Raw genomic sequence first — 15,732 nt, forward strand, 5'->3', positions numbered from 1 at the left:
AGTTGCCATAAGGTGTTTTAACCTTATTAAATAAAAATCTCAGGAGGAGATATAGATGTAGAAAGTATTTTTACCTTGGGTATAATTATGTTAAAGATACCAAGTAATTTTAAACCTGGTTTTACTCCATTTTTCCCAAGTAAGCAAACAGACAAAAATGTCAAGTTTGCGCCTGCAAGTGATGCAAGACTAGCTGATCCTACAGGTAGTGCAAGACCAAGGCAACTCGTGGTAGAGGTGGAACAAGCTCCGATCACTAATCTTAATATTTACCCTTAATGCCAAAACACATCTCCAAGAAGGGGATTATAGTGCCAACTATAAAACGTTCCTAAATAACAACAAGTGATATCATCCATGCTCTATGAATGTATTGTACGCGTTCTGTTCTTTGTTTAATATAATTGGAATCGGTTGATTATAGTTTGTAACAGTTTTTTATTTTTTAGTGCCTTACATCAGTTATGTACCCTGAAGATGCCAACAGACTTAGTTGTTTATTATATGCACTTGATCAATATAATCCCAATAAAAGTCTTTCCAGAGCTTTTTGGTCAAGAAAATTAAACGTTTTTTTAACACAAATGATGTAACATCTTGACTTGAACTGCATGCAGCAGCTGCCAGTTTATGTTTTTGCTTCGTCAAATGTTGTTTTATATCAGAACAACCTCTATGTTCAATTGAAAAGAACCGAATGACACACACACACACACACACACACACACACACACACACACACACACACACACACACACACACACACACACACACACACACACACACACACAGTACATTGCAGCTTGCTTGTTGTTTTGTCATCTTTCAAGAAGGGATATTCTTCTTTTAATTCCTGAGTGAAACTACACTTCTTTTCGGCATGATAAAATCTGGATAAAATATCACTACCAACAATATATACTCGCTTTTACTTAAATTGTGAAAGTTAAAGAAGCACAAAACAGTGGTATGGTAGACAAAGTAACTTTGTTACTGCCTAGATGCTGCCACTGGTTGCAGCATTTTCATTTTATCATAGAGAGTACATTCATAATGGTTGATAATTGTCATAGTATGCATGTTTTTGTACTCAAGCTATCATGTGTCACCAACAGAGACATTATCCTTTCTATATTTGAACATACAAGAATGAAGTCATGCCATGAATTCAAAAAAAGGGATAAAACTGGACTAAAGTTAATAAAAAGGGACAATTAGCGTCCTGTTAAGATTTTGTTAGGACAGCGGGACCAGAGTCTAAAAAAGGGGACAATCCCATTAAAAAAAGGATGTCTGGTCACTCTAACTTAAACAGAATGGAGTAGGAAATGTTAGCAAAACAGATACATTATGGCAAGAGGAGGAAGTGTGTGTGGGGGGGAGAAAGATCTAGCTTGATTGATGCAGTCAGTAGTACTTTAGAAAACTGAAGTATAAGATCTGACAATATTGTTATAATCCTGACAATTAGCAGATTAATTTTTCAGAACAGTTTGATAGAAAGCTAATAATAATGTGATGTAATCATGTGGGAGCATCATAGTATTCTGTACAATCCTTGAGAGTATCCAGGAATTTGGTGCCTCTGTAGTGCAATTGGAAGAACAGCAGAAAATTGCACCCTTTGATTGGAAAAGATCTGGATTCGATTCTCATCATGACAAGGGGGAATCCTCTTATGAGTTTTTTTAATTGAAGGTGAGTTAACCGATCTCATATGGAGGTAGCAGGGTTTCCCCTCTTGAAACTCAGGTTTTTCATCTCATGCACAGACAAATCGGCCTTCAGAACTCATGCAATTTACAGATAAAAAATATTGTTCTTGGTAGTAATTGATGGTTGATGGCATTGATAGTAGTAGTAGTGTCATAGTAGGAGAATTAAGTAGTAGTGGAGAGGATGAGAGCTGTATTTAGCGAAGTAGAGTACCCTCTTGCAGAGCGAAGTAGCGTACCCTCTTGCAGTGAGTCCTTGTACTCCCTGGATGTGTCACATAATAATAATAATATAATAATAATGAGATTTCTGTTTTCACTGTGTAACATTAATGGTAAGGACATTACTCCCCACCACCAAGTCCTATGATTGCAATAGTAGGCTGTTTAATTATGATTTTGGTAGAAGTCATCTGTAGAAATTTGGTATATATTATGATTTCTAGAAGAAGATAATTGGAGAAGAATAGCATCCATACACAAAATTGAATTGTTGCATATAACTAAATTTCTAATATTTAATTTGGCTTTTAATTTTCTGCATTTTATTTCATTAAAGATAAATCATGTGCTCGTCACTTGTTTATGTCCCTGCAATTAAAAATGTGGCAGGTAAGAGTCCACCTAGATAAAATGTAGGGGAATGCATGCTTGCATAAAATATAGAAAATGGAAAAAAATTAGTGATATCAGGACTCTGGAGTGTTGGTTATTTGAGGGAATATGGATTACAGCAGTTAGTGGATAGGAGAAAAGAGGAGATATGATATATAGACCTTCAAGTGTTAAGGGATTCTATCAGATTAATACAGACGGATTTATATAAAGAGTAGATGTTAAGATGGGAAGAACAAGAAGCTATCTCTGGATGTTAATAAATTTAGTTTAATCCTTTATCCAAGTGTAAGCAAACAAAGTTTGCGCCTGAAAATATCTTCAGGACTCGGGTAAGGTAGTGCAACACCAGGCAACTCCGAGCAAAGGTGGACCAAGCTTTCATTACTCCTTGTCTCAGTATCTCCCATAATGCAAAGCTCCTTGCCGACATGTATACTGCTATGCATTAAGGGAAGGGCCACTACCCAGACCAGTTTCAACCTTTATTGAGGTCTCATCGGTGGGAGGCAGATCCAAACGTGGAGATACTAAGGCAGAAGCAATAGGAGAGGTCATATTTACCTATAGGTAGAGCTTGGTCCACCTTTGTTCGGAGTTGCCTAGTGTTGCCTAGTGTTTACCTTACCCCAGTCCTGAAGATATTTTCAGGCGCAAACTTTGTTTGCTTACACTTGGATAAAGGATTAACTAAATTTATTAGAGTCTAACCAAGTGAAAAATAAACTTCTAACATCTTTCTCTAAATCCAGAGTAATTCAATAAAAAGGTGGTACACCTGTTGGCAACTCCTATAGGTAAATATGACCTCTCCTATTGCTTCTGCCTTAGTATCTCCACGTTTTGGTCTGCCTCCCACCGACGAGACCTCAATAAAGGTTGAAACCGGTCTGGGTAGTGGCCTTTCCCTTAATGCATAGCAGTATACATGTCCACAAGGAGATGTGCTTTGCATTATGGAAGATACTGAGACAAGGAGTAATGAGAGCTTGGTCCACTCTAAATTCTCTAAATCCAGAGTAATTCAATAAAAAGGTGGTACACCTGTTGGCAACTTCTATAGGTAAATATGACCTCTCCTATTGCTTCTGCCTTAGTATCTCCACGTTTTGGTCTGCCTCCCACCGACGAGACCTCAATAAAGGTTGAAACCGGTCTGGGTAGTGGCCTTTCCCTTAATGCATAGCAGTATACATGTCCACAAGGAGATGTGCTTTGCATTATGGAAGATACTGAGACAAGGAGTAATGAGAGCTTGGTCCACCTTTGCTCAGAGTTGCCTGGTGTTGCACTACCTTACCCCAGTCCTGAAGATATTTTCAGGCGCAAACTTTGTTTGCTTACACTTGGATAAAGGATTAAACTAAATTTATTATAGTCTAACCAAGTGAAAAATAAACTTCCAATATCTCTGGATGTTGTATAAAGATGTGGTGAAAAAGGATGTGAGGAGTAGTTTTTTTACTTGGAGACTTGTTAGTGAGTAGAATATATTGCCAGAATGCATTGGGAATACAGGTAGTGTAAATAACTTCAAAGCTCATTATGATAGACATGTTGCTAGTTTGAGTGGACCTTCCAGATGAGTCTTTCGATGCCATGGAGGTTACCAAATTGTATATTTTTATGGTAGTGTCATACAATGATAATAATAATAATCTTTCCATATTCTATATTTATTGTTTCAAAACAGAATATTGAAAAGACTTTCAAAGTAAAATGAAAAACATATTTAAAAATGATATTATTTTTAAAAATCAAAGCAAAAATCTCTTTTTAGGTTGAAGGTAATAAAACATCATACATCATTAGTGATTTGCAGCCAACTACCATATATGAAATTCAGATGTCTTCCTTGAATGATCATGGTAGCAGTTTACCTACTTATGCAATTAGGGTGTTAACTTTGGATGCTCAGAATATCACAAAGTATTCTAATGAACAACCTATGACTATATTACCTAACATAACAAGTTGTTGTGAAAGTCGTGGGGTGCCAGTTGGCCGTTGTCTACGCAGTCTTTGTGATCCTTCTAGAGCTGAAGAGACTCGGTAAGATTTTTTTTTTTTTTTTTTTAACAATTCTAATATAATTCTTGGAGATTCCAGATCATTTACCTTTTTTTAACATTCATACCAAAATTGACCCGAATGAATATTACTCTTCTCTTTATGAGGAACGTTAAATAAGCATAACTACATATTTGGATATTAGTTATTTGACATTATGTTGATTTCATAGAAGACATCACTGGTATGATTTTATTTATTTTCAGTAAATATCGATTAATGCTCAGTTAAATATTTTATCCAGTGATTCATACTAGTAACATGGTTATATTCACATTTAAGGTGATTTTACCGTGTTTCCTGAAGATGGCTATGCTGGATCGAATTCTTTAAATCAACAAGGTATAATAATAAAGTTATTGCATCCTTGGCATTTTTATCTGTATATTCTCTCTTCTTCTTCATCAGTCATTTTCCATCCACTGCTGGATGGAGGCCTCCCCCAAAAGTCCTATCTTGCACTTTTCTATGCTACTGAGTTCCTTAATCTCATCCTCCTGCCATTTCTCTGATCTTCCTGTAGCTCTCTTTCCACCTCTAGAATACCATTCAGAGATAAATTTTGTCCATTTTTGAGTGTTCCTTCTTGCAGTGTGATCTGCTCATTGCCATTTGGATCTTTTGATGATATAAAATCTCTCACCCTAATCTGAGCTCTGATCCAAGTATTGCACTTTCTGTCTAATGGTAATACCTAGTAATAATCTTTCCATTTTCCTCTGGACAATCCTTAACTTGTCTGTCAATTTTTTAGTCATAGTTAATGTTTCTCTTCCATATATCATGACCAGAAGTATACAATTATCGAATATTTTTCTTTTAAGGCTGATTGAAATGTTTCTTTTAAGTATTTCATAGTGTTTTCCAAAGGTTATCCAACCAAGTTGAATTCTTCTATATATAATTTCTTCTTCTTCACAGCCTCTTTCTATTGTGATCTTTTGTCCTAGGTAAACATAGGAGGTTACTATATCTATTTCCTGGTGTTTCATTTGTATTGGCTATTTGATGATGTATTTATTATACATTATTTTTGTTTTGTCTTTGTTTATATTCGATCCTTTTCTTTCTTTTTACTTCTATATTCAATTCATTGATCATTTCTTGAAGTTCTTCTGTAGAGTTTTCTAAAAGAACAATGTCATCAGCAAATCATAGGGGATTTAGTTCTTTCCCATTTACTATAATTCCTCTATTTTTCCAATCCAGGTTTTTAAGAATTTTTTTCTAGGGCTCCTGTCATTAATTTAGGTAAAATGTCATCTCTGTCTAATTCTCTTTTTTTTTATAAGAAATTTCATATTTCTTTCTAATTTTCTAGATGCAGTTGAATCTTTATATATGTTACTAAGTTACAATATAACCTTTTTTACATATCTTATTACGTATGATCAATACTGCTGTAATTTTTTCTGAATCCTACTTGTTCTGGAGGTTTGCATAAATCTTGACTGTTTTGTATTCTGTTGCTAATGATTTTTGTAAAAATTTTGTGTAATGTTAAAAGGAGTTACTGATAGGGCAGCAATTTTTAATATCTCTCTGACTCCCTTTTTTAAAAACTATAATGAGGATAGCATTATTCCAACTCTTTAGTATTCTCTTCTGTCTTGGGTAGGATGTATGTATAAATTTTACTTAAATAGTCATGAGTAGTTCACCACCCACTTTCAGAATGTCTATTGGCAACTTATCTTCACCTGGTGTCTTTCTGCTACTCATGCTACTCATTGTGTATTGAACTTCTTTTAAAACATCAGTGCATATTTCTTCCTCTTCTTTGGAGTTTTCATTAAGTCTTGGGAATCATCATATAACTTGGCATAGAAGGATTCTGTTCTTTGTCTTTAATTAGTGCTGCTTTTTCATTTTGAAGAGGTATTAATTTATTTTGTCTTATGGACAACTCTCTTCTCACTCCTTTTAGACTCATTGTTTTTGATTGTAATTCTGATTTTCCTTGTTCAGAAGTTTCTAATTCCTTATGTCATCTTTTTTTGTATAGTATTCTTTTTCCTATTCTGCTTTTCTTGTCTAAATCTCTTTTCATTTCTCTTCTCTTTCTGAGAAGGTTTTGGATTTCTTCAGAGAATATTCTTTCATCCTTCTATTGGTCATCCTTACACTGATCTCTCTGGTGTTATTTAGTATGGTCTCGGTTACTATATAGTTTTTATCCAAGTCTTCATTCATATCAATATTATAAAACTTTTCTTCTGTCTCTTTCTGGAAGAACCGTTTTTTTTTTTTTTTTTTCCAGATTTGGTAATTCGATAAGTATTTTACTTTTAATTTCCCATCTTGGTTCATAAACTTGTATAATTCTTAATTTATATGGTCTATTTATTTTAGGGGGGTCTAGAAAGACTTTTCACTTAGTTATAAATTAAATTCAAAAAGTCAAAAAATTATATTCTTGTTTAATTCTTTATCCAAGTGAGCAAACAAGTTTGCATTGGAAATTTTTTCATGAACAGGCCACTTGTATATAGAGGCTAATGACTTCATATTCATTGCATTACTATCTTCTTCTTCCTAACATGGAATATAGGCCATGTGGCCTGTTCCAGTCTCATGCCATCTCTTTCTTGGTCTTCCGATTCTTCTTTTTCCACTTATTTTGTATCTGTATAATATTTTTGGGTCTGCTGTTGTCCATTCGATTTAAATGTTCTAGCCATTTTTGTTTATACTGTCTTATGTAGTAATTAATTAGTTTTATTTTTAGGGATTGTAAGATTTCTTCATTTGTTTTGTGGTCCCACTTGGTATATCCAGCTCTTTTTCTGAGGAACTTCATTTCTGCTGTTCGAATTCGTTTTTCATCTTTCCTTTTCATGGTCTCATGCCATCTCTTTCTTGGTCTTCCGATTCTTCTTTTTCCACTTATTTTGTATCTGTATAATATTTTTGGTAGTCTGCTGTTGTCCATTCGATTTAAATGTTCTAGCCATTTTTGTTTATACTGTCTTATGTAGTAATTAATTGGTTTTATTTTTAGGGATTGTAAGATTTCTTCATTTGTTTTGTGGTCCCACTTGGTATATCCAGCTCTTTTTCTGAGGAACTTCATTTCTGCTGTTTGAATTCGTTTTTCATCTTTCCTTTTCATGGTCCATGTTTCGCTTCCGGATAGTAGAGTTGGTTTTGACAAGACATTATATAGTCTGATTCTAGTGTGTTTTTGTACCAGGGATGGCTTAAATATATTATTTATTATGCCATTTACTTTGACAAAGTTTGATATTTTAGTCTCTATGTCTTTTTCTTCTTCGTATGATAGATCACATTCCAAGTATCTGAAAGTGTTTACTTGTTCTAGTATTTTATTATCTATCACTATTTTACTTCTTATTGGGTTTTCTCCTTTGAATGCCATTATTTTTGTTTTTTCTTTGGATATTGTCATATTATATTGCTTTGAGATATCATTTAATGATTTTAATGATCTTTGTAAGTCATCTTCTGATGTAGCTAATACTGTTTGATCATCTGCAAATAGTAGTGTATCTATCTTCATTTGCGGGGTCATGTCTTGAGTCTAATTTCTATTAGTCTTTCATTCAAATAGTTGTAATATACAATATTGTTCTTTAGGGATTTATGTACCATAATCATTATACCTACTTTTGCTCTTTCTTCTTTTTTTACCCCACTGTAGATTTGTATATAGTTGTTTGTTTCTTTTGTACCTTTTTGTTTTTTCTTTGTTTCTGTTACTATACATATCTTTATGTTAGCTTGGTTTAGTTGTTTATCAAGTTCTTCGTCTTTGTGTGCAATGCTTCTCACATTCCATGTTGCAATCTTCATTATGTGTTCCTTTTTCCAATTTCGTTTACCTTTTCCTGGGTTGTGGTCTTTTCCCTGACAGTCCGTCCGGCTTTTCTTTGCATGAAACTTGAAAGTATTTTGAATTTCCCCAGGGCAGGTTACTAACCTGTCGCTGGGTAAGTCCAGTGGTAGGGCTGCTACCTAACGCCTCTGGACAGGCAGATCTAATATGATTGCATTATGTTTGCACCATCCCATAATATTTGCATTATGGGATAGTGCAGATCTAATGCACTATCCCATAATGCAAAACATACATCCTTTCTGGTGTGTATATAATACTATGTATTATGTTATGGGAAGAGCCACAAACCAAGAACAGTTTTGACCTTTATTGAGGTACTGTTAAAGTGAAGGGGACCTCTCCAGAAAACTGACGTGATCTAATCTCACCAAGTGATCCTAAAGGATCACTACTATAAACTCCCCCTTCTGACATGAATCAATCCAGGATAGGAAACTCAGAAGTGGTTCTACTCAGTGACAGGTGAAAACCAACTGATTAGAACCGTTTTACTCCCCAGGAAGCAGCAGCCCCCCACTTGATGACCGTTATTAAATGTCATTGGTGGGAACCAGACCCAGAAACCTAGGATAACTGTTAACTGTTCTGGTAAGATAGATTGATTGGACCTGTGGTCCTTGATTCCTTTGTCGAATTTGGAACAAAATTGCTGAATTGAGGAATATTATTGACGCTTGACTCACTCATTGTGGGCTATTGACTATTAGTGAGTTTTTTAAATTCTACTTGTTCATATTGTTTTTTTGAGATATTTGTTTTAATCTATTGCTAGGTGGTAGACCATAACAAACTATGGATATTATTGAGCCTTTGGCTCATCCATTTTGGGCTCCTAGTAGTTGGTTTAAAAAATTTACCTGTTTAGTATGGTTTTTGGACATTTGTGTTTTGCAGGGTCATGCTCAGTGCAGCCTACTGCTTGAAGGATTAATGGGTTAGAGTGGATGACAGCATTTGCAAAATATTTTGCAGCCTTTTTTGCATAGGAAAGTTTCGATCTCAGGGATATCAGCTTCTTGGTGAAGCTATATGTGTCTTATGACCTATGGTGCATTGAATGCTATTCATAAGCATTTGCTTTGGATTATTTGAGTTTGCCAATGTCTGAATCTGCTGCATTACTCCAGTGGGTGAGCATATATATCAGGACTAGCCTGATTAGCATCTTGTATAGTAGAAGTTTCAGTTCCATGCTTAGCTGGCTATGACAGTTAAGTAACAAAATAGCTGCCTCATTGTCCTATTTGCTTTAGCAGACATGATCGATATGAGATGTGAAATGAAGCCCTTTGTCTAGTTATACTCTAAATATTTGGTTACTGGTTGCCATGGAATGGGGTACCAAACATGACAGTTTCACCCTCTGGAGACCCTCACCTTCTTGTGTATAGCACTGCAGTGCCCTTGGTGCATTAACATCAATTAGCTGTTTTTTGAACCATTGTTCTAGTTCTGAGACTGCATTTTGCAGTTTTGCAGTTGCTAATCTAGGTTCTAGGATATATGCTGAATAGAGCCTATATATCTATATGCACATATATTCTGCATATGATCATATTCTGCATATATGGCCATTGTGGTGGCAACTGTGTGTCAGATGTTAGCCACATAGATAGCAAAGAGCAGAGGTATTAGCAGGTAGCCCTGGGGATACCTGCTATTATTTTGCATTCAGACAATAGGTAGAATAGATAGCAAAGAGCAGAGGTGATTGCAGGTAGCTCTGGGGACACCTGCTGTTATTTTGCATTCAGACGATCTAATTTCCTGTAGCTTCACTTGGAGTTTGTGATCACTGAGGTACAATTTGATAACTTTGACCAGTTCTAGGACTAATTTGTCCTGCAAGAGTTTGAAAAGAAGCCATTGTGCCATATTTTGTTGAATGCTTTGGCAATATCCAGGAAGATCACCCCTTTTGTGTTGCTTCCATTTGATCCTACGTTGATGTTTTCTTGTTGTTCTGTGGAGTTGTTCTCCTAGAATTCAAATTGCTTAACAGGGATGAAATCTAATTCTGTAGTGGCTTTCTGTAGTTTTATTATTATTGTCCTCTCAGTTATCTTTCCTAGACAGAAAAGCAGGCTGATTGGGCAATAGTTTTGGGGAAGGTGTGTTGCTTTTTATGGTTTTGGGACTAAGTAAGATGACATCTGCTGCTTTCCATCATGCAGGGAAGTAGCGATATCTTAATATTGCATTAATAATATCAACAATGTTCTTTATGTGAAAGGTATTTGATAACTTTGCTATAAATCCCATCTGGGTATGGTGCTCTTAAGTTTGGTAATGAATTCATGTACCTCAGCAGACGATGTCGGTTCAATGGGGTTTATATATGCTGTGCATTTTAGCATACAACATACCAAGGTATATACTTTACTGATGAAGTCTAGATTTGCATGGGTATAGTTTGGACTACACTTCTTCTCTAGCCTATTGGCAAAAGCTTCAGCTTTGCCATGTCATGGTAAACCGTGACAACTCCCTGTAGTCCTATGACGATATCATGGACATAAAGATTGAACAGCAGTAGTCCCAGTGCTGAACCCTGTGGAACTCTACTTGTAACCTTCCTACTCCCTGATATTGCTCCTCCCATATAGAATTCTCTGATATCTCACAGAGAGCCAATCACCAATCTATTTTAAGCTCTGCAATTCTGATTTACTTATTTTATGTTGATAAAAATATGATCTATGTGTGATCCATTTAGATGTTCCCAGGTCCATTTTCTTCCAGTTTTTTGTGTGGAAATTTGCTCTATTAATTGACAAAGTTAAGAGTATTGAATGGTTCAGCTAGAAGATGTTCATTTTCATTTGTTGTATCATGGTACGTGAAAGGTCCTGTATTTTTTGTATTTCCTGAAATAGCTAATCCTATTTGTGCATTAAAATCTCCATCTATGATGTCGAGATTGTGTATTGAGACAATGCAGAGATAGTCTAAGAGTTAATTTTGAAAACATTCATGGAATTTTCATCCGAAGTCTCAGTGCATGCATATATAGGTACAGCTTGGAGATAGATGAGATTAACTATAGATCTGTTTGTTCATTTTATACACAACTGATTTTAAGCACAGATATCATATATTGGTCTAGTGAGGCTAACATATTGTCTGTTATTTTATGTGTTGTCTAACAGCTTTATGAGAGTAATGAACCCAGGCTAACTCACCTTCAGTTGAAAAGTCCTTATAAAGGTTTACACAGGAATTGCATGCGAAAAAGAGGCTATGGAAGAGATATAAGGAGACACGTGAAGAGAAGATGCATGAAGAATATAAGACACAGGTCAGAAGAGTGACTAGTATAGTAAGGAAGGCAAAACTGGAATATGAGAGGAGATTGGCCCTAAGATCCAAAGAAAATTCTAGGGAATTTTTTAGCTATGTGGCCAGTAAGAGGAGAAATGACTGTGGAAGAATTATATTGTGGGATAAAAATGGGAATAGAGTGACTGATGCAGAGGACATAGTGGAATTGTTCAATGAACACTTTATTAGAGTATTTCATCCTGGAAGAGTCAGTTTTAATACTAGAGGGATATGGCAGGTTTAGAGGTACAGTAGGAGAGTGTGTTTCAAATACTGAGTACTCTGGATGTCAGTAAAGCTGTCGGACTGAATGGTATTTCACCATGAGTTTTGAGAGAATGTGCTAGGGAACTGATAGTGCCTTTGACCTGGCTGTTCAGTGAAAGTTTGGCTGCATGAAAGGTGTCCATAGAAAGGAAGGTAAGATAGTGCCATTGCATAAGGGCAGTAGCAGACTGGAAGTGTCTCTAATTATAGGCCAGTTTGTGTGTCATCAGTAGTTGTTAAGATCTTGGAGAAAGTAGTGAGGGACCGTATACAACATTGGGCAGATGAGGATAATGTTATCTGTGAGAGTCAACATGAATTTGTGAAGGGACGTTCTTGTTTTAGCAATATGCTAGCCTTTTATAATAAAGTTACGAGAGCATTAGATCAGGGAAAGGCATATACTGCCATTTTCTTAGACTTAGCAAAGGCATTTTACAGGGTGCCACATGATAAGCTGATATTTAAGTTGCAGAACACAGGTCTGGATGTCAGATTGGTCAACTGGATTCAGGATTGGCTGTCCGATAGGTATCAGAGAGTTGTGTATGGTGGAGCAGTTTCAAGGAGTCAGAGGGTTACAAGTGGGGTCCCACAGGGCTCAATACTGGGATATATTGTTTAACCTTTATATCAGTGACATTGTTAGTGGATTGCAAGGGGATATTCAGTTGTTTGTGGATGATGTGAAGCTGGGAAGGATTATTAGTAATAGTGCAGATGTGGTAGCCCTGCAAGAGGATTTGAATAAGCTAGATAGATGGGCAGATGAATGAGGATGTCGGTTTAATGCAGCAAAATCTAAGGTCTTGAGGTTTGGGAAACATCGATGGGATGCTACATACTCTATGGGAGGAGTTATACTGCTGGAAGTAGGGGAGACAAGAGATCTGGGATTGATGATTGATGGAAACCTGAAATTTAGGAGACATATTGCAAAGGTGGTGAAGGTAACACAGAGGATTACTGCAATAATGAGAAGGACACTGACCTGCAGAGATAAAAGGGTTATCATTCCATTGTATAAGACTCTGATCAGACCACACTTAGACTTTTGTTCTCAGATTTGGTCCCCAGGATTTGAAGGGGATAAATTAACTGTGGAAAGGGTACAAAGGCAGATAACAAAGATGGTTTCAGGACTGTACAATGTTAGTTATGAGGATCGACTGAGGGAATGTGGACTGCAGAGTTTGGTGGATAGAAGAAGGAGAGGTGATATGATTGAAACTTTTAAACTGTTGAAAGGTGGTTACACGGTTGACACTGGGGAGTTCTTTTGCTTGGTTGAACAGCGGGAAAGAGTGATGACAAGAGGCGATCCCTGGAAGTTATGAAAGGAAACCATGAACAAGAGGGTGAGGAGTAGTTTCTTTGCATGGAGGGTGGTTGAACCATGGAATGCATTGACTGATGGAGTGGTGAGAGCGAGAATGGTCAGTGAGTTTAAAGAGTGGTATGATAGACTTTGTGTTTCTTAGGGGGACCTTCCCTCGATGAGTCTTGATAGACTTTGTGTTTCTTAGGAAGGACCTCCAACAACGAGTCTTTTGACTCCATGGAGGCCTGGAGTCAAAAGACTCATCGTTGATAATAATAATGATAATAATGCTCTCAAATGGCATTTGAACTTAGGTTTTTGTTTTTGCTGCTGACAAGTCAATGTTGCATTGTTCTTATACTATGGGTGCAGTCTGGGCAGAAATGGAACCCCCCCCCCCCCCCCCAAGAACTTGGGTTTTAGATACAGTGTGGAAAATATACCAGTTATAGCTTTAACCAAATCAGCATCTAAAAATTATCACTTCACTAAGATTGCTCCTAAACCAATGCTTACCATTCACTGAAAGTTGAAAGTGAGTGGAAGGATAAAGGATAATGCAATAATATATGATTTTAGTTAATATAATTTTATCAAATTAACATTCATAGATATGGCAGTAAAATTAAATTATTAAAAAAAAAAACTGATAAAAGCAACACAACCTAGTTGGAAGAATGATCATTCTTTATTTGAAAAGATCTGGGTTCACTTAGTATCTGGAATGAAAGAATATTTATAAGAACTTTTCAAATGAAGTTAAGGGTTTTTTGCCTCTCTAAACTCAACTATTTTTACACTTACAAAAACAGACAAACATAAGAGTGCTTTATCATTAAGAAAATTAAGTTTTATGGTTGGATAAATTCATATATTTCTTTATTATTTTTATTTTCTTATGTTTAATCCTAATTCAAATAATACATAGTAATATGTTATGTGTTCAATTTTTAGACTTTCTGATATCATGGTTTGTGCTCCATGGGCCAATATTACTTTTGAATGCATGGCTGGAGGAGTCGACCATTCCCAATGTTGTCATCATAGAGGACTTCCAGATATCTGTATGGACTTTTGTCGGGGAAATGTAACTCAATTAGATTTCAGGCATTTTGTTTGCCTAGAACACATGAGTGTTTATGGAAATTGTTTGCTTGAACATTATGGTGTATTACCTGGACCTCCACAGGATCTAATGGTTACCATAATCCATCCAAATTGGGCAGTTCTCCAATGGAAAGAACCAAGGTAATAATTGATTATTTGACAAACCTATAGGGACATTATGAATACTTTGTTATAGTGGATAGTTTGCTGTAATTAATTTCCTTACAAATAATATTGTGCCTATAGGACTTTGGTCTAGACTTTTCAATAGTTTATCACAGTGAGCTGGCTGTTTAGTATAATAAGAGTTGGTTGTATTTTGGGAATGGTGGTCCATTTGACATATTTTTATCATAAAAGTAAAATAAAGAAGGGGAGTTGTTTTTATCTTTAATTTTTGAGATCAAGCATAGTTAATCCTTTCATATTAGTCATGTTATGTAGTATTTATAAGTTGCAGTTATTATATTTAAGACACCTCCAACAATGTTGGAGTCTTGACAGGTAACAGACTGATTTGGAGGAAAATTGTAGATAGGAAGTTAGTAATGATGTAATTTTTTTTTTTTTTTTTTTTTTTCATGTAGTACTGTCATATCCTGTACACCCCTTGAGGGTACATGGCAGGAATTTGATGATGATGATGATGATGAGTTTTTTTTTTAAATATTACTGCCTAATAATAAATAGGAATATTGCAGATATTAAAAATATAATAAAATTTTATGTAGTACTCCCCACAAGAATATAAACAGATGGTGACAAAAAAAAAAGTTACTTCATGGGAAAGATTGGCCAAAAAAGTTGTGTGGAAAATTTATCATGAGCTACTGCAAAAACAGTATCAGCACTAAGCACATTTTTGCTTGTATTAATCCCCCCCCCCCTCCCATATGTCTTTTCCTGTGCCTATTAGAAAAATCTACAAACCACACTGAATATTAATACTAGACTAGGTAAGCTCATACTAAATGCATTTCTTATATGTATTGATACAATCCCTTCCCCCAAAGCTGCTTTAGCCAATTTCAGATATAAAATTGCAGATTTCACTTGAGAGAGAGAGAGAGAGAGTTAGTAGTAAAAAAAACTGTGTATGAGAGGAGGATAAGAGTCCATTCAGAGATAGGAACTGAATCGAAAGCATACTCTCTGAAACAAAAAAAATGGAGAGTCACTGAAGCATGATATGGAAGCATGATGACAACCGAAGAAATGTGTTGAGATAATCAAGTACCTGGAGAAGAGTTATAAAAAGTGCAGCATTTGAGAGCATTATTAGAGATGGAGAGACAAAGAAACCGTGAGGGGTAGAATTATGTGCATGTTGACAACATATGACAATTGCTATATTCTTATGGCATGAAGGAAAAGTATGATATATAATCTGTATGCTGAAAAATAAATTTATATCTGAATGAGTTTGGCCATCTACACTCTTAAAGAATGATGATAAG

General features: G+C 35.6%; 1 protein-coding gene across 3 annotated transcripts in view; it reads left to right on the top strand.

Moving 5' to 3' along the window:
• The window catches only part of LOC150110505 (Ig-like and fibronectin type-III domain-containing protein 1), a 325,466-nt gene that overhangs the window by 177,094 nt on the left and 132,640 nt on the right, over positions 1 to 15,732 (top strand). For all 3 annotated transcript variants that reach the window (XM_090394289.1, XM_090394271.1, XM_090394280.1), the window contains exons 11-12: positions 4,111 to 4,382; positions 14,123 to 14,416. In XM_090394289.1, the coding sequence (XP_090250415.1) occupies positions 4,111 to 4,382; positions 14,123 to 14,416 (566 nt within the window). The remainder of the gene's footprint in view (positions 1 to 4,110; positions 4,383 to 14,122; positions 14,417 to 15,732) is intronic.

Source organism: Typopeltis vanoorti, chromosome 1 (genome assembly GCF_054136105.1).
Source record: "Typopeltis vanoorti isolate ZY-2024b chromosome 1, IOZ_Tvanoo_1.0, whole genome shotgun sequence".
Taxonomy (NCBI): Eukaryota; Metazoa; Arthropoda; class Arachnida; order Uropygi; family Thelyphonidae; genus Typopeltis; species Typopeltis vanoorti.